Here is a 25,295-nt window from a genome sequence, read left to right on the forward strand (position 1 = left end):
CTGTGGCAGAGAAGAAGTGAGAGGGATAAATGGSCCCAAAATCAGTTCTCCAGCAGGTGGCATTTCTCGTTTTTGCTCACCAGGTGAGATGGGTATTTGTACGGTGGTCAATGAGTTTTGAATTTGGTTAACAAAATAATGTATTGGCATATTTTTTACTTATTTGATCGAATAGAAATGTCGCAATCATTAGGTTGTTACGAGTGTATGGATATAAGTAGGACACACGTGACAGCTTGGCAACTGAGAAAAAAACACTTGAAATTGTCTGGTAGTCACCCCGCCTATTTCTACAATTTATCTACTTAAAATGTGATTTTAAACTTAACCTTAATGACATTGCTAACCTTATACCTAAACATAAATTAAAAGCAAATGTTTGTTTTCATTTTTTGGGGGGGGGGGCTGTGGTAATTAGTGGAAACCGGTGTGCCTGTTCACACGCATATCTTCCTTCTCATTGGCTAGAATGGTCCCACCTGAATTTGCCTCCTTGACGACTGCCTTCCATTTTTTTAAGAAATGTATTTTCATTGTTAGAGCCGGCACTAGAGTATCTGGTCAATATAAAGGATAATCTGTCGACTGTACTAGGGCTTGGCAGATGCGTCCCAACAAGTTCAGGCGTTTTCGCATGCCGTGAACGTCACTTTAAATAGCCTGATCCCCGCCACTCCCACTGTCCCGACTCCTACCCTTACCTCAGTGCTCCTACTCTACCATCTTCTACTCTCATTCCGTTTGTCCAAATGAAAAACCGGGCTAACCGACGTCCATTCTCGGCAAACATCTGCCATATTGCTCCGAGAAAGTAAAATAACTGTTCTGGGCCCTCATCCCAACAAAAAGTAGAAGTATTTCATAAGGGAGAAAGTTCTACAAGCCAAGGGGAAGCATTACATTTCCCTCGAAAATGCAGAAAATTGGCGATGATCGAGTGGCCGGATAATAATCTTCAATGCAGACTCCAGCCAATTTTCATAATCAATTTGGATTATCGCTGATGGCGTCGTCGGCATAGAGCTCAATTGCTTATTCTATAGGAGACATACAGCAACATTCCAGTTTCCGCGTTTTCACACTGCGGCGAATAGGCCTACCTGCGTGAAAGATAAAACGGAGGTAAGTTCCCACCGTTATATGGAACTAGATGTGATACAAGTTTTGTTTGAATTCTTGCAATTGACATTTTAAAACAGGCTACGTTGGACTACTCGCCTCGCCTTGTTAGTATTTTAACATTCACTCTCCCTTGGATAGTTAGTACCCTGAGATGCGCGCCTATAATGGCTTTTCCGCAAACTTGTCACCCCCTTGCCACACAAAGAGAAATATACTTGAATATTTTCAAATAATTCCGGATGACAGAAACTCCTGTCAACTGGAGTTTGTRCGAATAGGCTATGTGTTTATCTCGTGGTGATGTTTGTTTAGGAACACAGCGATAAATGAAGGTCATGGTTTGAAATGCAACCATGAACTATCGCACAATAACAGGTTGGAAAGAAGAAAATCGTGAAAACGAATGCTTTGGACGTCCATCGTTTACTTTGGTTGTGGAGGAAAATAGCCTATAACGAGTTATAACCTACAGATGATGAAACGTAAGAAGTCCCACACCCTAAGGAAAGTTACCGGAAATGTTTAGAAGGGTGTGATTGCGGCCCGCAATTCGGAGCGTTCCTTCATTTGCAGGAACCCCTCTTTATTGGGTCCAATTCTATTGGTCAATTTTTAAGATAGGACTCCTGTACAGTAGCTGGCGGGAGGCAGCGGGCTACACCAGTAGCTAATTAGTTAGGACACAAGTAGACAGTGACCTTCGCCCCCGCTTTCAGGGGCAACACCTGTCGGTAGCTAGCTAGCTAGGACCATAGCTGCGGGAAGTAGGGGTGCTGCAGCACCCCCTGAAAAATCAGAATAAATCAATTATAATTGAAAAAAGTATTCACAGAAGTAGTGCACTCGGCCTTTACTATTATTAGCGGACCAATATAGATGTCTGTAGCACGGGCAACATTTTTTTAGTATCTCTGCTTTGTGGTATCATTGTGGTATAATTAATGTGCAATATTTTATCATTACTTAAAATATGAGTGAAATATTTTTTTTTTATTATGTTAACCTGCTTCTCTGTGTTGGAATGGTGTGGGCATACCTCAACAACAGAAGGTTGTTGGCATATACCAATCTTTAAATGCTAGTAAAACTAAGTGCATGCATTTTAACCGATTGCTGCCTGCACCCTCCCGCCCGACTAGCATCACTACTCTGGACAGTTCTGACTTAGAATATGTGGACAACTATAAATACCTAGGTGTCTGGTTAGACTGTAAACTCTRRTTCCAGACTCACATTAAACATCTGCAATCCAAAATTAAATCTAGAATCGACTTCCAATTTCGCAACAAAGCCTCCTTCACTCATGCTGCTAAACATACCCTCGTAAAACTGACTATCCTACCGATCCTTGACTTCTGCGATGTCATTTACAAAATGGCCTCCCAACACTCTACTCAGCAAACTGGATGTAGTCTATCACAGTGCCATCTGTTTTGTCACCAAAGTCCCATARACTACCCACCACTGCGACCTGTATYCTGTCGTTGGCTGGCCCTCAATACATATCTGTTGCCAAACCTACTGGCTCCAGGTCATCTGTCTTTGCTAGGTAAATCCCCGCCTACTCAGCTCACTGGTCACCATAGCAACACCCATCCGTAGCACGCGCTCCAGCAGGTATATTGCACTGGTTGTCCCCAAAGCCAACACTTCCTTTGGCCGCCTTTCCTTCCAGTTCTCTGCTGCCAATGACTGGAACGAATTGCAAAAATCACTGAAGTTGGAGACTTATCTCCCCCTCTAACTTTAAGCATCAGCTGTCAGAGCAGCTTACCGATCACTGTACCTGTCCTGTACACAGCCAATCTATAAATAGCACACCCAACTACCTCATCCCTATATTGTTACTTATCCTGTTGCTCTTTTGKACCCTAATATCTCTACTTGCACATCTGTACATCTATTACTCCAGTATTAATGCTAAATTGTAATTAATTCGCCTCTATGGCCTATTTATTGCCTACCTCCCTACTCTTCCACATTTGCACACACTGTACATATATTTTTCTATTTTCCTTTTCTATTGTGTTATTGACTGTACACACTTTTTTTCACCTTTATTTAACCAGGTAGGCCAGTTGAGAACAAGTTCTCATTTACAACTGCGATCTGGCCAAGTTAAAGCAAAGCAGTGCGACAAAAACAACAACACGGGTTACACATGGGATAAACAAATGTACAGTCAATAACACAATAGAAAATCTGTATACAGTGTGTACAAATGAAGTAAGGAGGTAAGGCAATAAATAGGCCATCGTGGCGAAATAATTACAGTTTAGCAATTAACACTGGAGTGATAATGTGCAGGTGAGGATGTGCAAGTAGAAATACTGGTGTGCAAAAGAGCAGAAAAAAAAACACATGAGGTAGGTAGTTGGTTGGAGGGGCTATTTACAGGTGGGCTGTGTACAGCTGCAGCCATCGGTAAGCTGCTCTGACAGCTGATGCTTGAAGTTAGAGAGGGAGATAAGTCTCTAACTTCAGTGATTTTTGCAATTCGTTCCAGTCATTGGCAGCAGCCAAAGGAAGTGTTGGCTTTGGGGATGACCAGTGCAATATACCTGCTGGAGCGCGTACTACGGATGGGTGTTGCTATGGTGATCAGTGAGCTGAGATAAGGCGGGGATGTACCTAGCGAAGGCTTATYGATGACCTGGAGCCAGTAGGTTTGGTGACGGATATGTATTGAGGGCCAGCCAATGAGAGCATTCAGTTTGCAATGGTGTGTAGTATATGGGGCTTTGGTGATAAAACGGATGGCACTGTGATGGACTGCACCCWATTTGCTGAGTAGAGTGTTGGAGGCTAATTTGTAAATGACATCGCCCAAGTCCAGGATCGGCAGGATAGTCAGTTTTACAAGGGTATGTTTGGCATCATGAGTGAAGGAGGCTTTGTTGCGAAATAGGAAGCCGATTTCTAGATTTAATTTTGGATTGGAGATGCTCAAAATMAGTCTGGAAGGAGAGTTTGCAGTCTAGCCAGACACCTAGGTATTTATAGTTGTCCACATATTCTAAGTCAGAACCGTCCAGAGTAGTAATGCTAGGCGGGCGGGTGCGGGCAGCAATCGGTTGAAGAGCATGCATTTAGTTTTACCAGCGTTTAAGAGCAATTGGAGGCCACGGAAGGAGTGTTGTATGGCATTGAAGTTTTTTGGAGGTTTATTAACAGTGTCCAAGGAAGGGCCAGATGTATACAGAATGGTGTCGTCTGTGTAGATGTGAATCAAAGAATCACCAGCAGCAAGAGCGACATCATTGATATATACAGAGAAAAGAGTCAGCCTGAGAATTGAACCCTGTGGCACCCCCATAGAGACTGCCAGAGGTCCGGACAACAGGCCCTCTGATTTGACACACTGAACTCTATCTGAGAAGTAGTTGGTGAACCAGGCGAGGCAGTCATTAGAGATACCAAGGCTTTTGAGTCTGCCGATAAGAATACAGTGATTGACCTTGGCCAGGTCGATGACGACGGCTGCACAGTACAGTCTTATCGATGGTGGTTATGATATCGTTTAGGAACTTGAGCGTCGCTTAGGTGCACCCATGACCAGCTTGGAAACCGGATTGCATAGCGGAGAAGGTACGGTGGGATTCGAAATGGTCAGTGATCTGTTTGTTCACTTGGCTTTCGAAGACTTTAGAAAGGCAGGGCAGGATGGATATAGGTCTGTAACAGTTTGGGTCTAGTGTCTCCCCCTTTAAGAGGGAGATGACCGCGGCCGCTTTTCAATCTTTAGGAATCTCAGACGATATGAAAGAGAGGTTGAACAGACTAGTAATAGGGGTTGCGACAATGGCGGCAGATAATTTTAGGAAGAGAGGGTCCAGATTGTCTAGCCCAGCAGATTTGTAGGGATCCAGATTTTACAGCTCTTTCAGGACATCAGCTGTCTGGATTTGGGTGAAGGAGAAGCGGGGGAGGGCTTGGGCCAGTTGCCGTGGGGGGTGCGGAGCTGTAGGCTGGGGTTGGGGTAGCCAGGTGGAAAGCGTGGCCAGCTGTAGAGAAATGCTTATTGAAATTCTCGATTATCGAGGATTTATCGGTGGTGACAGTGTTTCCTAGCCTCAGTGCAGTGGGCAGCTGGGAGGTGTTCTTATTCTKCATGGACTTTACAGTGTCCCAGAACRTTTTGGAATTAGTGCTGCAGGATGCAKATTTCTGTTTGAAAAAGCTAGCCTTTGCTTTCCTAACTGACTGTGTATATTGGTTCCAGACTTCCCTGAAAAGTTGCATATCGCGGGGACTATTCGAAGCTAGTGCAGTGCGCCACAGGATGTTTTTGTGCCGGTCAAGGGCAGTCAAGTGAGTGAGAGTCTGGAGTGAACCAAGGGCTATATCTGTTCTTAGTTATACATTTTTTGAAAGGGGCATGTTTATTTAAGATAGTGAGAAAGGCACTTTTGAAGAACAACCAGGCATCCTCAACTGATGGGGTGAGGTCAATATCCTTCCAGGATACCCGGGCCAGGTCGATTTAGAAAGGCCTGCTCGCAGAAGTGTTTTAGGGAGAGTTTGACAGTGATGAGGAGTGGTCGTTTGACTGCGGACCCATAACGGACGAAGGCAGAGGCAGTGATCGCTGAGATCCTGGTTGAAAACAGCAAAGGTGTATTTAGAGGGCAGGTTGGTCAGGATGATATKTATGAGGGTGCCCATGTTTATGAATTTGGGGTTGTACCTGGTAGGTTCCTTGATCATTTGTGTGAGATTGAGGGCATCTAGCTTAGATTGTAGGACGGCCGGGGTGTTAAGCATATCCCAGTTTAGGTCACCTAACAGTACGAACTCTGACGATAGATGGGGAACAATTTATTCACATATGGTGTCCAGGGCACAGCTGGGAGCTGTGGGGGGTCTATAACAAGCGGCAACAGTGAGAGACTTATTTCTGGAGAGATGGATTTTTAAAAGTAGTAGTTCGAACTGTTTGGACATAGACCTGGATAGTAAGCCTGCGGAGTTCTGTCCATCTCTACAGTAGATTGCAACTTCTCCCSCTTTGGCAGTTCTATCTTGACGGAAAATGTTGWAGTTGGGGATGGAAATMTCAGTATTTTTGGTGGGCTTCCTAAGCCAGGATTCAGACACGGCTAGGACATCAGGGTTGGCGGAGTGTGCTAAAGCAGTGAATAATGCAAACTTAGGGAGAAGGCTTCTGATGTTAACATGCATGAACCCAAGGCTTTGCCGGTTAGAGAAGTCAACAAATGAGAGCGCCTGGGGACACACAGGGCCTGGGTTAACCTCTACATCACCAGAGGAACAGCGGAGGAGTAAGATAAGGGTACGGCTAAAGGCTATAAGAACTGGTCGTCTAGTGTGTTCGGAACAGAGAGTAAAAGGAACAGACTTCTGGGCGTGGTAGGATAGATTCAGGGCATAATGCACAGACAAGGGCATGGTAGGGTGCGAGTACAGTGGAGGTAAACCTGGGCATTGAGTGACAATGAGAGAGGCTGCATCTCTGGAAGTGCCAGTTAAGCTAGGTGCGGTCTCAGCATGTGTGGGGGGTGGGGCAAGGGAGCTAACCGAGGCATGTAGAGCAGGACTAGGGGCTCTGCAGTAAAACAAAACAATGAGAGCTACCCTAAACAGCAGTATACAAGGCATATTGACATTAGAGGGAGGCATAAAGCAATCACAGGTGTTGATTGGGAGGGCTAAGYCAACAATGGGTAAACACCTAAGACTACAACATGGGTAGATGGCAATGAATGGGTAGAGTGTCAGTTAGCTACACAGGCTGGGGCTGACAGATAAACAAAATGAAGTACCATGTTAATGAACGTGTAACTGTTMTTTTTGTCGCACTGCTTTGCTTTATCTTGGCCAGGTCGCAGTTGTAAATGAGAACTTGTTGTCAACTGGCCTACCTGGTTAAATAAAGGTGATATATATYTTTTTTATATATTTGTGCATGTAGACTGATTGGACAGCTCACCTTCCTATGGTAGATTACATCATTTTCAATGAGGAAATAGGAAGCATTTTTGAAAAGGTCTGTTTGAGGTGGGGTTTGAAAAAGTGTTTTTTCTCCAATTTATGCTTTGGCCACATACAAGTATAGGATGAGTCAACAACATTATTTGGATATGAGTTAACAGAATATTAACTTTTAAAAGTAATTTTCACTGAGCAGTTACTTTGAACACAAGCATGAAGATGCCCACAATGGGATGCTTGAGGGGGCGCGTTCCTGCAGGTGTAGCAACGCCCACATTGCGGGCCACAATCTAAATCCAATCAAATTGTATTTGTCACATGCTTTGTAAACAACAGGTGTAGACTAACAGTGAAATGCTTACTTACTGGCCCTTCCCAACAATGCAGAGACAACAATAATAAAGATAATAACACAAGGAATAAATACACAATGAGTAACTGTAACTTGGCTAAATACACAGAGTACCAGTACCGAGTTGATGTGCAGGGGTACGAGGTAATTGAGGTAGATATGTACATATAGGTAGGAGTAAAGTGACTAGGCAACAGTATAGATAATAAGCAGTAGCAGCAGCGTATGTGATTAGCTTGTTAGTGCAAAAGGGGGGGTCAATGCAGATAGTATGGTAGCTATTTGGTTAACTATTTAGCAGTCTTATGGCTTGGGGATAGAAGCTGTTCAGGGTCCTGTTGGTTCCAGAGTTGGTGAATCGGTACCGCTTGCCATGCAGTAGTAGAGAACAGTCGATGACTTGGATGGCTGGAGTCTTTGACTGTTTTTAGGCCCTTCCTCATACACCGCCTGGTATAGAGGTCCTAGATGGCAGAGCTCGGCCCCAGTGATGTACTGGGCTGTACGCACTACCCTCTGTAGCGCTTTGCGGTCGGATGCCAAGCAATTTCCATACCAAGCGGTGATGTAGCCAGTCAAGATGCTCTCAATGGTGCAGCTGTAGAACTTTTTGAGGCTCTGAGGACCCATGCCAAATCTTTTCAGTCTCCTGAGTGGGAAGAGGCATTGTTGTGCCTTCTTCACCACTGTTGGTGTGTGTGGACCATGTTAATTCCTTCGTGATGTGGACAATGAGGAACTTGAAGCTGTTAACCCGCTCCACTATAGTCCTGTGGAGGGGGTGTGCTCTGCCCTCCATTTCCTGTCCTCCCCACAGTGACTCTACAGTCCTGTAGCTTAGCATCCGTGTTATCTGACCACTTCRGTATTGAGTGSATCACTGGTACTTCCTGTTTGCTTATAAGCAGGAATCAGGAGGATGGAGTTATGGTCAGATTTGCCYAAGGGAGGATGAGGGAGAGCTTTGTATGCGTTTGTGTGTGTGGAGTATTGGTGTTCAAGAGTTTTGTCGCCTCCAGTGCACAGGTGACATGCTGGTAAAAATGAGGTCAAACGGATTTCAGTTACCCTGCATTAAAATCCCAGGCCACAAAAAGRACACACTATTGGAATGCTCGCAACATTTGTTTCCTCTCCGGACTGATGACAGTCTACTTTGTATTCAATCAATTCATCTCATTTCACCCTCTGACTACAATGTTTCATTTTGCGGTGTTATTTGTGAAGTTTCCCTCCATGTCCTTTGACATTGTAAGTAAGTTCATAAGTCACCTGGAGGGTAAAGGAGATTCCAGGATCTGCTGTTTTTTAAGCAAATGATGTGACAAACACCATGCATATGCGTGCTATACTGACCAACTACTCCATCAATTAATTAAGTATGTGGCATACTATTGTTGGTATGTTTCCCATACATACTCTGTAAAAAAAAAAYMMYAAAAAAAAAAATCCAACTTTCTCTGAAAACTGCAAGAATGGTCCTTCCTCCTGTGCAAACAAAGGCAGGCGCCAGAGCGCCACAGCCCTATTAATTCACAGTAAGCATAGGAGTGTTCAAAGTCCATGCATGCAATCCCTGTTAAACAATCAACAGACAGGAGAGGGGCACTGGGTGTCACACAGTGACTGGTTTGTTTGGAACATCTCTCTAGTGTAGCTGGCACTGAGGCTTCCCTATGTGAATACTCTTAAACCCTTTTGTACCAAGAACTGTCATCGTAAGTGAAAATAACCCCCCCCCCCACCCCCCAAAAAACAAGGCATCTCCTGTGCCTAGGATTGTGTAAAAAGTGTGATGTTGGGCACAGATCTGCGCTCTCTCTGCATTCATTTGATGATCTGGCTTTGCACAACTATCAGTGTCACAGTCAGTGTGTGTTCTAAAATAACCAAGCGGGTAGTGTGGTCATGCTGGCCTCTTGCCCTCTGACAGACTTCAGACACAAAGGTGCCTCAGTAAAATGAGAATCAGGCCCTCTTATTTACACACCATTTCTAACAAAACGAGTAAACCCTGCCAGTAATGACAGTAGCAGTGATGTCATAGTGGCTTTGAGAGTCTTTCACAGCATATCCCATTGCCTGTGTTGTAATTAAACCTACACAGCATCTTGCCCACTCAACTAGTATCAATGGCTGCATCTATGCCACAACAGCTGCTCTGCATTGTCAAAGCTTGTATTCAGATAGCTAATGGATTCATCTGGGGAATGTCAGGAAGTCCTGCAGTAGGTGTTAGAAGCATCTGTAGATTGTTCTTTGTTATACATTCTTATACACCAGGCCAACGCATTGTTGGAAATGTTGATGGGTCAGATAAGGTTGTCAGTGTATTAAGTGTCACCAGCTCGCTCATGTTTTCATGGCTGAGTGACTATGCAAATATGGATGGATGCTCCAGCACACCAAGATCAACATGACATAATAATCACATCACAAATGATCGCATAAAAGTTATGGATGCAAATAGTAATCCTCTTTTACCTAATGATATTTAAAAGGTAGCTAGCTAGCTAACGTTAGCTAAATAAAACTGTCTGGCTTGCTAGCTGACTAGGCAGGCTGAGGTAAATAAGTACACTAGCTAACAACTTCAGTCTAAAAACAGCTTAAATGATTTATTCCTCTTTAACAATATTTTCTTATAAAGACATATGTTTAAGAAAGAGTGTTCTCTTTCCCGTCTTTTCGATCCTTCGAAGCAGCAGGTAGTTGGCAGGTTGTCACCGTTAAAAACACCAACCATCCTTGGAGAGCAATTCTGAGGTAATAATTTTGCGCGGGCTGAGCGAGCGCTTATGAGGCGAAATGGAACTAGAATTCCCCGCGTCCTCCATCCTTCGTGACCACTACGAGAGCCAAGCAACCAGCATAGCAACGGACYCTTTGGTTCATTACGTAATCCGGTCAGAACTTCTAGAAGTTCTAGCAACAGCCCTAGCAACAGAAGCTAGACCTCATCAAATCCCATTATGAAGCGGGGTGAGATACTTTTTTGACAGGGGGACACTATTTGGCATGACACACCCACATTTTAAATTCACTAACACAACAATTCCGTACAAATATTTGTGGCAGCATTCCTTTACTTAAACCGTTTTGGATGTTATTTTGGTATGTGATCTAACAAAAATGTTTTGAAGTCAGACTGTACCTGACACCAAAAAAGCCTTGTCCCTTTACCCCTTTGTCTGTATCTTTCTTTCTTTCTTTCTTTCTCAGAATGCTGACCTGGCTTTGGGAGCTTAGTGAATGGATCTGGCAGGACCGGTTGTGGTTCCCAGCGGGCCTGGGTTGGGCCAACCTCAAGGACCGGGATGGCCAAGTCTTCGCTAAAGGAAGGGATCTCTGGGTCATCTTCCCCATCGCAGTATGCTTCCTGATTGTACGACAGATATTTGAGAGGTCAGTACTCCAGGCCCAAGACCAAGAATCCTTTGGGCCTTGGTCAGAAGTAGGGACACCCTATTCCAAGGGAATAGGGTGTCATTTAGGATGAAACCAATACCTCCCCTCGCCACCTCCTCACATTGCAATGGCCTTGCTATGTTCCATTAGTTTGCTGTTGTTTTTAACCCTTTATTGCTCAAATCTCGTTTTCCTGTTCATCTGGCCTTGTTGACTTGTGTTCACTACAACAATCATAACTGATTTACAGTTCCTACAACACTTTCCTGTCCTCCTTTGCTTCCTCTGACTATCCAGGACCGTGGCCGTTCAACTTGCCTCTTTACTTAGAGTGAGGGAGAAACCGCGTGTCAGAGCTGCTCCCAACACCACACTGGAATCCTATTTCTGCAATGCATCAAAGTTCCCCTCACAGGTAATTGCACAGCATAACTATAATGCTACATACCGGGGTCAAACGCCAACACCTTCCTAATCCTACATGTGGTAAACTACCATACAGTTCCACTGACCAAATCCAAGTGGCCACACAGTTCAATAGTTCACACAAACACTGCACAACTCCTTAGTCAAATCCATGCACAATTGCTACATTAAATCAACCATTATTTAAAGTGCATTCAAAATCGCAGCACACTTTACAGTAAAACAATAATTGAAGGAGACATTAGCACATAAGATGTTAAAGGGATAATCCACCCCAAACCATTTAATTCCTATGATTAACTGTGTTAAACAACYCTAATATGTGAAAACAATGTTTTTTGTGAACACATTTTTTTATTTTGTTATAACAAGGCTGGTAGCAATGTGAAAGTCATTGGAAATCTGTTGCAGTTGAAGTCGACTACAAAACATGGCTCTCTCTGGGTTGGTTGGTTGGCTAGCTAGTTAGCAAACGTAGCTACACTACACACAATAATACCAAAGTCAATATCAGTATGTGAAGTAACTAGCTAGCTGTAAAATCGCCTGAACAAACGAGTGCAGAGTACGTTGCTATGGCAACAACGGCCCTTTCCCACGTTTTCCACAGACACACAAAGCGCATTGCAAGATGGTACTTGATGGAGAAACTGAGGGTGCATTCGTAAATTCACTCTGGCTATCAACTCCGGTTTCAGAGCATTCTCGTCTGAGTGTGCCAGGGAGCAGAATACCGGAGGAATTTACAAACGCGCAACACTCGTTGAATACGATTGGTGTCAGTCAAAATTATTTTTTTATTAAATTGTTGCCAGCAGGACAGTTAGCCACCAATGCTCTAGATAACATGTAGACAACCTAACCAGCTCAGCTAAGGTGAGTAAAATGGTCAGAGGGAGGTGTTCTCTCATTCGTGTCTGGAAAGTAGCTAGCAAGCTAGACAACTTCAGTAAGTTAGCTTAGGTGCTTGACAGCCATTGTGAGGTCAGAACGCTCAGATCAACCCTACTGGACAATCTGACAACCCTCTGAATTTCTGAACGGCCAGAGCGCACTCTGAGCACACTCAGGCACTCCACAGTGAATTTACGAAAACACCCTGAGTTGAATCATTTGGGACACTGTTTAGATTGAGCACATCTAAGCGAAATATATTATGTACTTCGTCACGACGATATGAACGGATGGATGTGTTCTTGACAAGTATACCCACCCATACCATCTATTGGCTGATTTGGCGAACTGGAGTGCAGGTAATTATTTTAAAAGCGTTATGAAATGTGATGGTGTGTTATCTCCTATCTCTAGTGACGAGAACCAGGTAGCTATGACACGTTCCTACACGATTTCCTGATTTCACAGAAGGACCACATAGAGGATAAATCATTGTGCAATCTGGAATGACTCATAAGAGCCTGTTTCTGTAGCGTAAGGCAGCTTGATGTACAAGTTCACCCCCTGAACAGGACGCTAGTCTAGTTCAGGGCCTTACCCCCAATTTGCAGTCTGGAGTCTCAACTTTCCAATCTCAGGGCAGACACTAACCACAAAGCCACTGAGTTGGTACACTAATGAAACAGACCTTCACCAAATTGACAGGAGTTTCATGTTTGTATTTATTTGGGGGGGGGGGGTGGATTATCCCTTTAATTTAAGTGTATATTGCTCTTAACCCTCGTTTCTCTCTGTCAGAGTTCAGTGGAGGAGTTAACTAAACAGTCGGCCTGCTCGGTGCGGCAGGTCCAGAGGTGGTTCCGACGGCGGAGGAACCAGGAACGGCCGAGCCAGATCAAGAAGTTCCGGGAAGCCTGGTACCCTTAGCAGCCAAGTGCAAACCCACAAGCCTTATTTTTCTATCTGTGGTTATAAAGTCAGAGGCTACACTCATTTCTGTATTGAATATGGTTGAAATCAATTGTTTTAGCAAAGAAAGTATGGTACCGCTAACTGAAATGAATAGTAGCGGAGCAGATGAACATGGTTGAATGGAACTTGCACTTGCCCACATTTTAATTAATTAAACAACCTTTATTTATTTATTTCCGATGTGGGCGTATTTCTACTGTGTAACATGTTATGTGCCTTCTGTAAAAGTGCCTGCTATTGTCTTTACCGTGATTTGACGTGAGTCTTATTCACCTGATCAAAATATAAGCTCCCTTGTATAGTTTACAGGTAGTTGTAGCTCATGTTTTGCTTTGTCTTGAAGGAGCCATAGTTTATTGTCTATCTGTTGTGTGAAGTTGTGTTCTGTTCATATGGGGTTTCTGAGGTTGCTGTGCGTTCTCTTACAGTTGGAGATTTACCTTTTACTTTCTTGCTTTCATTGCTGGCCTGGGTGTCCTAATTGATGTGAGTACCACCATTTACTGTTGGCATATATTTTCTCTAGCAATGCTTTGCCTTTGTAATGTTTTATACCTTTGCYTGTGCCATTTTGTGTTCGTGTTTGACACTGAAATCTCTTCCTAGAAACCATGGTTCTATGACATGGAGGAGATGTGGAATGGCTTCCCCACACTGGTATGTACATTTTGTGCCACCTTTTTTGCCCACATTTTCTATAAGACTGTTGGTCTCTAAATTTTAATTGGTTTTAAATGTTTAGTTGGTCTAAAATCTTTACAAAGTCAGTGTCTGCCACAATATGGGAGAGTCACAAGCAAATTATTTTTCAAAGGMTCCCAGTACATGAACAGTTTTTCATGCTTGTTTATCAAATTCGATGAGCTGCCTGATTGAAGATTCCAGTTTGGTATTTCTAGACACCTTTTATGAWTGAAAATGTATGCATGCATGAAAATGTAAGCATGCACTATACTTTAAGTAGCTTTAGAAGTGTCTGCTAAATACCATATCTTTTTTTATATTCAATGTTTGTTCTCTCTTATAGCCACTGCTGKCTTCTCAGTACTGGTACTACATGATTGAGCTGGGATTCTACATCTCSCTACTATTCAGTGTGGCAACGGATGTCAAGCGCAAAGTAAGTGGAGCCTAATTCAGAAACATTGACAATTTACATTCAGTACCATTTACAGTGGTAACAGGAGAGACTGTCGTCAAGAGGGCAGAGAGAGCGATAAAAGCAAGCTAACCTTATCTCGACAGATGTCAGTTAGGGAATCACAACTAAGTTAGGAAGGGGGGGTGTTAGGGGTGTTAATTTAATCTGTGGGTTAATGTGTGACCGGCACACTGTGGAAAGGTATGGCAGTGGAGACTGATTGACCATGTTTTCCAGACTTATTTATTTTCCAGCCGACGAGTCCAAACGAAAGGTGGCAACTTTTCAAAACAGTCAGCAGACTTGACTGAAATCCAGTCCTGTTTGTCGGTTGATTTGACAGACACAATGAAATATTGCGGCTGATCCAAAACAATGGTGTCATTAAGTTAGCTGTAATTGCAGRGGAATTCCAAATTGGGCTTGTTTTTTGTTCAGGTTTTCTTTGTAGAGTTTTTAGTTCAGTTGTAATTGGAAAGTGCACATGGCTACATGCACTCAGTGTTTCCATTTATGAAAATTGCACATTAATAAATCAGCGCCAGCCTGTATGACTTCCCCAACTATCTGTTACATGTCTCAAGTAGCCCGCGAAAGCCAGCCTGGATAGAATGCACGTATGTACTAATTTACCATGTGCAAACTATCGCCACGGTCCGTGTCATGGTGAAACMTGCACTCCTGTAGKTCTGAAATAATTGGCTGGTGAAACTTGCATCCAGCCAACCAGAAAAGCAAGGCAAAATGATTCAGGCATTCTTGAAAGTCAAGACAGTCTTTGTCCTGCAAAGAAACATTTATTTTTATAGTTGCATTTTTTTTTTAAATTAGCAAACAGTAGGCATTTAGAATTAAATGTGGTGAAGCTTTATAACCCACGTGCCGTGCATAGGCCTACCTTCAAAATGATTCCCTAATCATAATTTATTTGAAAAACACAGTTTCCATTATCATTTGTCACAAAGAAAGTTAGACATAAGAAAAATAAACCCCTGTCGAACAGATAAAAAATGATAATTTCTCCTATAGCTGCCGTTTCCATGACACATTTTTGTGACATTGATTTTGTTGAATAAACCTGGATCATTGGAAACATTTGAACTACATGACTCGGTGTTGAAACCAGGTGTCTGTACCCGTAGCTTAGGTGTCCCTCCAGACATTTCAATCTTTGAACGTTTTGCTAATATTCCGCAGTGTTAAAGCTCTAATTTAAAATAACTGTAGTTCAGAACGACGCATCCAAAAGAAACTCGATAAGCAAGTTACGAGTGAGGAACGTCATGACCATGGTGCCATATCCATCAGAACTAGTTTCAACAAGATCTTAAAGTGAACTACCACCACCGCTGTTATGACTGAAGCTGATGTGCAGTGCACAAAGTAAACTAAACATTTGCATAACTGACAAACTCCACCTCTCTCGCTCTCTTCAAGGATTTTAAGGAGCAGATTGTTCACCATGTGGCCACTATTCTGCTGATCAGTTTCTCGTGGTTGGTCAACTACATCCGTGCCGGGACTTTGATCATGCTTGTGCACGATGCCTCAGACTACCTACTGGAGGTACTGCCCCCCCCCCCCCCCCCCATCCCCCCCCCCCCCCCCCCCCCCCATACCCAATCTTATTGATATGATAAGTATAGAAGAGTGAGTGTTATTTCTATATGGAAAGTCATTGTATTATCATTATAATAATAAATGGTGCTTATAGAATTTCTACTCACAGAACTGGTCATACTGTTAAGCCTGCCATCTAGAGGAGAATATAGGAAACAGCAACCATATATTTATTATTTTTCCTTTTAGTCAGCAAAGATGTTCAACTATGCAGGATGGAGAAAGACCTGCAACTACATCTTCATCCTGTTTGCAGCTGTGTTCATCCTTACCCGCCTTGTCATACTCCCCTTCTGGTAAGATGCTCAGATCTTGGATGACACTCATCTGCATCCTAGAGGCAGTTTCCCGGACACATATTAAGCCTAATCCTGGACTAAGAAGCCTTTTCAACTGAGCTTTTACATTSAGCTTGCTTTTTAGTCCAGMACTAGGTTTAATCTGTGTCTGGGGAAACTGCCTCCATTATGTGTCAAGTATTATTTTCTGTCAGTGATACAGGATGCAATGCATTCTGGGGATTTACTTAAGTCTTTGTCAAAATGCTTTTGACTGCCCATGCAGAGCTGTATTGACTGGATCTGTCTGTTTCTTRCCCCAGGATCATACATACTACGTGGGTGTACCCATTGACCCTCTATCCCCCTTTCTTTGGGTTCTACTTCTTCAACGGGCTGTTGTTTGTGCTACAGTGTCTGCACATCTTCTGGGCTGGCCTCATCCTGCGCATGGCCGTCAAGTTCCTACCTGGAAATGTATGTATTCCCGAACCTAATCACTATAGGGAGAGGTTTCCCTGGACAGAGATTGAGCCTAGCCCAGAGCCCTATACTATGTATGTGGTTTGAGGAGTTTAGCAAGGTAACTCTGCGTTCAACTCGGGATAACCGGTACTACGAACGTGGCTCACCTTTTTTAGCCAGGTACATTTCTATGGCAACGAATACTTCAGAACTAATCTGCTCCCGGGCAGGTTAACTCAGGGCTAACTCTATTTATCCCGAATGAAGTGTCTGAGCTGCGAGTTGAGGACCAATAAAATCATATTACCTTTCGCAAAGGTTGCATCATCATCACCTTTAACTTGAGTAAGACAACTTGTTAAATATTTTATTAGCCAAATGTTTTTTTGTGTTAAAAAAAATAGTCGTGTTAAAAATACCTAGCACATTTAGTAATGACAGAATGCATTTGAAACTTCATGTATAGTCAAACTTGTGTGCAAATTATTTTATCGATAGGAGTGGGGAAAAAGGTGCTCAAACTACGTACGTAATATAGGGCTCTGGAATATGAAGCTAAACTGAAGCTGGCTAGCTTTAGAAAACCCTAATACCCCTAACGACTAAAAAGCAAACTCAATGGAGAATTTTCATMMYAAGTGCTTTTTAGTCCAGGGTGAGACTTAATCTGTGTCTGGGAAACCGCCCCTATGTCAAAATGTTCTGATCCTCACCGCTCTACTTTCTATCACCCAACTGTACATGTAAACCGACTGTTTGACATCACCACTCAAACTCAACGTTTACTTGCAATTATTTTGATGTGGTTGTCTTACCTAGTTAACTTAAACCTAGAGTCGTCCATTGAAACAATAACAAAGCGACACCCCCGCCTCTGTTTTGGTCAAAAGTTTAGGGATGGGCCTGGAGAAATGTAGCCACTCTCAAATTCATAGACGGGGCTATGGATGCAAGGACTGACCATCCATGATATCATTTTTTTTTTTTAACCATGTTCATTACTGTTTCTTAATATTTAGATTGCTTATACACATTGGCGTGAAATAAGCTTGTATTTTGGGTTCTAATGTGGTATGACGGTTTAACTAAGCTCATGAAGCATTTATCAAATTAAACAAATATAATAAAATGTTATTAGTCACATGCGCTGAATACTACAGGTGAAATGCTTACTTATGAGGTCCTAACCAACAATGCAGTTTCAAAATATAAAATACGAATAAGAAGTAAAAGTAACAAGTAATTAAAGAACAGCAGTAAAATAACAATAGCGAGACTATATACTGGGGGTACCGGTGCAGGGGCACCGGTTAGTCGAGGTAACTGAGGTAATATGTACATGTAGGTAGAGTTATTACAGTGACTGTGCATAGATGATAACAGCGAGTAGTAGCGGTGTAAAAGAGAAGGGGGGTGTATATACAGTGCCTTCAGAAAGTATTCCCACCCTGTGACTTTTTCCACATTTTGTTGTGTTACAGCCTGAATTTAAAATGGATWCAATTCAGAATGTAGGGTCACTGGCCTACACACAATACCCCATAATGTCAAAGTGGAATTATGTTTTTAGACATTTTTACAAATTCATTCAATTAAAAGCAGAAATTTCTTGAGTCAATAAGTATTCAACCCCTTTGTTATGGCAAGCCTAAAGTTCAGGAGTAAAAAAAATAAATAAAACATCTTAAGTTGCATGGTCTCGCTGTGTGCAATAATAGTGTTTAGGCCTCCTGAGTGGCTCAGTGGTCTAAGGCACTGCATCACGGTGTTAGCTGTGCCACTAGAGATTCTGGGTTTGAGTCCAGGCTCTGTCGCAGCCGGCRACGACCGGAAGACCCATGAGGCAGCGCACAATTGGTCCAGCGTCGTCCGGGTTAGGGGAGGGTTTGGTCGGCAGGGATGTCCTTGTCCCATCGCGCACTAGCAACTCCTGTGGCGGGCCGGGCGCAGTGCACGCTGACACGGTCGCAAGTGTACYGRGTTTCCTCCAACACATTGGTGCGGTTGGCTTCAGGGTTAAGTGGGCATTGTGTCAAGGAGCAATGCAGCTGGGTTYGGTTGTGCAGCTGGGAAGGGCACCGATTGGTAGTTGGGTAAAAAAAAAAAAAAAACTACAAAGATACAGGCGTCCTTCCTACCTCAATTACCGGAGGAAAGAAGCCGCTCAGGGATTTAAATCAATAAGAGTTTAATCCCTGTGATATCAGAAAACAACTGAGGATGGATAAACAACATTGTAGTTCAGGGATGGGCAACTTTGATGGGGGTGGGTTTCACAAAAAAACAACTCATGAAGAGTGGCCACAGTGGCCCACCACCACCTTGCAAGCAAAACATTTTCTTGACAGCAAAGATACAAAAAAATTGTTTTAAAGTTAATTTCCTGCAGTTCCTGCACATTTTGCCATTGGGGCATAGAGAAAATGTTTGTTTTGAAGCAAGTTTGATGCAATTGTAAAAGTTGTCATGGGGCAGAGAAAAAAATAGCAGTTTTGAAATAGCAGTTTTAGAATGTCCTGCAATTCTACACATTTTGCAATAGGGTGGAGGCAAATGTTTGCCGTTTTTAATATGATAACTGATGATCAATGGACCCCACCCTGGTCCGTAATTTTACCATGCTCACTACAAGTTTAGATGGCTGGACGCTAGACTAACATACCAATCTTTTAAAAAATGCTGGCATGGGCTAATTGATGTGACTGCTGATGCACAACCAAATGTTGAAATTGTACCTTGTGTATTCTATTATTCTATCTAAACAGTAAAAATAAATAAAAATGAATTGGTCCATGGGCCTACAAAAAGGCCCCCAGTTGCCCATCCCTGTTGTAGTTAATCCACAATACTAACCTAAATGACAAAGTGAAAAGACTGAAACCTGTACAGAATAAAACATATTCCAAAACATGTATCCTGTTTACATTAAGGCACTAAAGTAAGACTGCAAAAAAATGTGGCAAAGAAATAGACTTTGTCATGAATACAAAGCGTTATGTTTCTGGCAAATCCCAAATAACACATCACTGAGTACCTCTCTTCATATTTTCAAGAATGGTGGTGGCTGCATCATGCTATGGGTATGCTTGTCATCAGCAAGGACTAGAGTTCTTTTTGGGGGGGCACAGGGAAAGTCCAAGAGGAAAACCTGGTTTAGTCTGCTTTCCAACATGCACTGGGTGACAAATTCYCCTTTAAGCAGGACAATAACCTTAAACACAAGGCCAAATATACACTGGAGTTGCCTACCAAGATGGCATTGAATGTTCCTGAGTGGCCTAGTTACAGTTTTGTCTTGAATCTATGGCAAGACTTGAAAATTGCTGTCTAGCAATGATCAACAACCAATTTGACAGAGCTTGAAGAATTAAAAATATTATTATGTGCAAATATTGTACATTTTGTTGGCAAAGCACTTAGACTTACCCAATATTTATTCWACTTTTAATTCAGGCTGTAACAACAATGTGGAATAAATCAAGGGATATTAATACTTTTTAAAGGCACTGTGACTTTTTAAAAAACGTTTTACCTTTTTATGGCATAAACACAACCAGTCATGTTTTCTTCTTCTGATTTGCCGAACAATCACTTCAAAGAGCTTATTTACTAGGCTACCCATGCGCATTCAACGACACGCAACATATTTCCAGCCTCCAAACAGTTCAGTTGTTACACCAAAAAAGTGTACAGACATTTTGCGATTGTCATTAGGCCAGAATTTACGCGCCAACTGCTATCCGCGCGTGTCTCGGCCACTCATATCTGCCTTGGCAAAATGTCAGTGCTCTCTTCGAACCACATCGCATTTTGGAACGTASACTATACCACCTGTTTTCAAGTCCATTTGCCAATTTTTCATGCCTCTGACATGRAGTAATGGTGTAGTAGCTTATAGTTTTCTTGACATTTTTGTTTTCATTACTTTCACCCCTGGTTGATGCTAGTAGCCTAGTCAAGGATGCGTCAATGCAATGTGGGCACACAACGGCACAAACATAAAACTTGAATTTGTAAGTTTTAAATATCCCTCTAGTGGTTGACCTACTTTAAGAAATGCCATTGGTTGGTGGATATAAAGACTGTGGTCYCCAACCTTTTTGAGTCAAAAGGCAAGCCGAGCTCTACCGCTCACATAAAACATATTTTTTACGTGATTAAAAAAAAAAGTAATGTTAAGCCTATGCAGCATTAACCTATTTAAAAACATTGSTGTAGCAATGGGTTTGTTCAGTAGGCTTTAGGCCTAATAGATTATCACCATATGTTGGCTATGCTTGAATTGCCCTGCCAATGCATTGTTCTCCTCAGACCATTTTTGTTTGATATAWTTCAACATTTGAGGTAGGCTATATGATCACATTGGTAATGGATCAGTTGTTTTATTGCTTGTGAGGCACGGCTGAGTGAGCATAAATGAATATCATTAGCTTTTTTTTATATTTTTTTTACTGGTTTGATGGTGCCTGCCTCTGGTCAGTCTCAGCGGGGGGGGGGGGAGACCGCAAGAAACTGAGGGCCGCTCTTCCTTTCCTCTGCTGGCACTGACCAAAAAGAGGACACAGTCTTCTTGTTGTTCAATCTAGTTATTTCCTCTAGACTTTGCTGAGGCCGTATGGTTGTTTTTGTCTGTCTACGTGGCTTTGTTTAGTAGGGCTACTTTGTCTGTATAATTATTCCATTGCTGATATGTGTGTCGCGATGCTTGCTTGCTAGTAGTGCTGTCCATGACAAAGAAATACATATCTAGACACACACCCTATGATTGAAAAAAATCTATTCTATGTAGGGTACTGCGTTTGTCTGATGTTTTAAGCACTGCGGTTAAAAATGATGACACACAKATTACTAAAGCGGGAGCCAGAGATCAATATAGCCTTAACAGAAGAAAAAAATAAACTGTTACACGCTTCTCCTCCCACCAGAGCATGTGAGCTGAGTTGTGATGTTGGAAATCCCGCTCATGGAGCTGTGCGCAAGCTCCTTTCCAACCGCTCTGCTAAAAACCGCTCCGCGCTCACCGGGGAAAATAAACTGTAGCTCCGAATTTGCTCCATTCATTAAAATCACAATTTAACCAACACCCATCTATTTTTGTGACTACCTGGAGCTACCATTTGGTTTCGAAGCATTTAAACCAAACGGATTTCAATAAAAATGATTTGAATAAACATGAAAAGATGAATGCATGTCATATAAACATTAAATAGGTCAGGAGCCAGACGGGGCACTCTGCATTTAAACATTTTGTTGTATTAAATTATTATAGTCTATAAATTGTGCTAATAGGCTGTGACTTACTTAGAATGAAATACAAATTAAATGAAAAATGACTTGCTAGTGCCTTTGAATTKATTTTTAGAAACACTAGTTTGGCCAGTCTGGCTCATGTGATGGTCCCTGGAGAGCAGGCCAGCAGCGGAGAATATCCTCTCCACACTTGCAGAGCCACTGGGGATGCTYAACACCCTTTTGGCCACTCTTGCCAGGCTGGGCAGAGATGTAGAGTTTWTTTWTWTTTTTATTATAGGTAGGCTTAAAGGTTTTTAGACAAAATAACCCAACCAAAATGGAAAGCTTGAACGTGGGAATATGCAGGGCCTATTGGGCCAAAATCAATTATGGCCTATTGTAAATATAATAGACCAAAAATGAATGACACGTTTAAGAGATCTGATTTCTTGTTTCTAAATACATTGCTACAATGACACACTTAGTTATCTACCCACCTAGTTCCTTTCTTTTAGCATGTGCATGTAGTAAGTACACCATGCGGCTTTCAGGATATGTGTCTTTTCAGATTCCACAATGATTCTTAAGTTGTGGACACTACATCACCACACTCCATCTCTTGCTGTTGGTCCTCATCTTTGTAAGTCACCTTTTAGCACCTGTGTGTTTTATCAGTTTCTTTATGAAAATATTTAGCGAACTCCATGACAGTAGCTAAAGCATGGAGCTATTAGCAGCACACAAGTAGACTACAAATGCATGCTGGGGCGGTCATGACCTGTGCTGGTTAAGTGGGTGCTACTCGAGTTAAATTGGAGCGGGCGAGAAGGCCGACACTCCAGTCTCCAGTCAAATCAGGTGTYTGTCCTTACTCAAAATTGACAGGAGCGCTCCAAACAAAAGACGATGAATAAATTGACAACTCGTAAATAGAATGAAATAAACATTGTAGAAATTATGGGAATTAATGGTAAATGTACTACTGGGGATACTGGTGTGCCATCCCCACGGCCTCCGCTTGTCTGATTGACACTGAGACAGGTGTGAATCAGACAGGTGTCTTGTGTGCAATACATTTTTTTAATATATATATATTTGCCACTGCTCAACAAAAAAAATCTTGGTCGACCAAAAAGCCTATCGATAAAACAATCGACCTGTCGACGAAATGGGGGTCGGCCCTACTTGCTAGTATTATTTATTCTCGCCCAGGCATGTTTACGGAGCGACGGGTCTTTCTAAAATAAAATTACTCATGTAGATTGTACAAATGTTGTGGTTGAGTTATAGTCTACAGTTTCATAGTAGCCTTTAACTGAAGATCTAAATACACACCCCCCCCATGAAACTGATTGGTTGGTATGCAGATGCTGCATGGACGTTCAGAGAATATGCGCAAAGTGGAGTCCTGCACATGTGCAGAAGAAGCCCTGGGACCTCCAGCTGCTAGGAACCGGGGTCTAGAAAAGTTGGCTGTGCAGCCTCTGTTTAACTTAAATGCATTAATTTGACCTACATTTGACAAAATGACTTAAATGTACTCTCTCCCCCATCAGGATATCGTTGAGGATGAGAGGAGCGACAGGGAAGAGACTGAGTCAGACGAGGAGGATGATGACCATGAGAAAAGGGAGAAAACAAAAAATGGCTTTGTGCAGAATGGCAATGGCCACACAGTGCTTAACAACAACCACCACCACAGCAAAATGGAGTGATTTGTTACAGAGACACCAAGGAGGATGTGTCAGGAATGGGGAAGAACAACTCCCATGAGGCCAAAGTAGGGCAGAATGGATGGTGGAAAAGCCACACACACARGCACACACCGCTGAATGATATATACACAAATAATGCTAAAGATCACACTCCTTTACGAGGCTCGGATGGGTTTCACTGCTCTGTAGATCACACTAGTTGAAGGAGGGAGGGGAGAGTTCAGGAAAGACTGCGATGGACCCAAACACACAGTAAAACTGTGCATGGTCTGAGCTGTCCAGTGCCTTACCAACAAACTGTTATTCCCTATCATTTCTATCCATCCTCCTCTATTTCTTACTGTTCTGAGTCCTTACATTGCAAATCATTCACTTAGGCAGGGATTCCCCAAACTGGGTCCTGGGTCCACGCTCTGAGTGTTGCTAGACTTAAACTTGACMGTTCAAATGCTGCCTTCTCAGTACACTGACACCCTTCCCAAATAATGACACACTGAGGTAAATGACATGCAATGTGCCAACACTTAAAACTGCCAAGAGAGATGAGGTGCTCTTAATGATACCACAACATGGTACAGGTCAGTATAAGTGTTCAAATCACCATGTCAGACCACTAAAGCATACAGTAGCGATAATGGAAAATGAGTTATRGGATTGTAGTAGATCAGGCACTACTATTGTTGCCATGGCATTCTTATTCAACCTGGAATGTGCCATTGTTGTTAATGTTCTTGGTTAAGATTTTGTTGAAAAAAAAATATGGCGGTTAATAATTAAGTTGTTTTAATGGTTTAAAAGCTGACGAGTTGGGTTTGCATTGTGTCGATATTTGTCTTAGTTTATGCCGGTCTCCAAATGCAATGGCTCTTGGGGAGCAGACAGCACACAGCTTGAAATAATAATACTTTTTAAATGTTTGTTCATGTTTTGAAAATAACTTTTTAGTTATCCGATTTGATTTTGTTTTATTTTTTTTATTTAAAAAGTCCAGTCATTGATCCAGACACATTTCAGAGAAATGGTCTGACCTACCCAAACCAGTCCAACACTTAATTCAACCAGACTGGAGGAGAATATATTCATTAAAATCTGTATTTTTATGCCCATTCATCCAGAGGCACTTTATGGGTCAGCATAGACCCAAATACAACATTAAAGCAAAATGACAGTCCAGGCCATACAGTGATTTGGATTATGATTGGGGTTTACAATTACACTACAGTTTTCATTTCCTATTTATTTCATTTTCATGGAGTCCTTTTCCATTTCTTTGTAAAGCATTTGGTTCAATTCATTAAGTTTTTTAAATAAAATGGACACCAAAGTATGTTTTAGTTTTGCCTGCGCCTTATCTGTTACCTGTAAAAAAAAATATATATATATATATATATATAAATCTCTCACCATGTCTCTTTTTAATTTCCTGTCTACCATCTTGCTCTATCTTTCTTTATTCAACTCTCCAATATGGATTACTTTTTGTACGTCCCAAATGGCACCCTATTACTACCTACATAGTGCACTACATTTGACCAGATGCACATGATCTCCCTGCAGTGCTGTAACATGTCCTTTGTTCCCRTTCACTTCTTCATGTCTTAGCGCAAAGACCTATCCCTATGACTCCCCCCTTTCCCCCCCAAAATACGCTTTCCCCCAACTAGTTTCTTATTTTGTCATGTTGCAAAGATATGATAAAGGTTATTGTGAATTTAATG

General features: G+C 42.2%; 1 protein-coding gene across 2 annotated transcripts; it reads left to right on the plus strand.

The window, feature by feature from the left end:
- On the plus strand, nt 1–25,293 carry LOC111960660 (ceramide synthase 2). Of its 2 annotated transcripts, none has more exons than XM_023982785.2 (11): nt 1–83; nt 10,649–10,831; nt 11,132–11,249; nt 12,953–13,071; nt 13,555–13,612; nt 13,733–13,783; nt 14,154–14,246; nt 15,705–15,833; nt 16,077–16,183; nt 16,489–16,642; nt 23,419–25,293. In XM_023982785.2, the coding sequence occupies exons 2-11, from the start codon at nt 10,650–10,652 to the stop codon at nt 23,575–23,577; spliced, it is 1,170 nt and encodes a 389-aa protein (XP_023838553.1). In that variant the 5' UTR covers nt 1–83; nt 10,649; the 3' UTR covers nt 23,578–25,293. The 2 variants fall into 2 exon arrangements, with proteins under 2 accessions (XP_023838553.1, XP_023838552.1); XM_023982784.2 differs by lacking the exon at nt 1–83 and adding an exon at nt 547–1,122.
- The last annotated feature ends 2 nt before the right edge of the window (nt 25,294–25,295 follow it).

This window comes from Salvelinus sp. IW2-2015, linkage group LG4p (genome assembly GCF_002910315.2).
Source record: "Salvelinus sp. IW2-2015 linkage group LG4p, ASM291031v2, whole genome shotgun sequence".
Classification (NCBI taxonomy): domain Eukaryota; kingdom Metazoa; phylum Chordata; class Actinopteri; order Salmoniformes; family Salmonidae; genus Salvelinus; species Salvelinus sp. IW2-2015.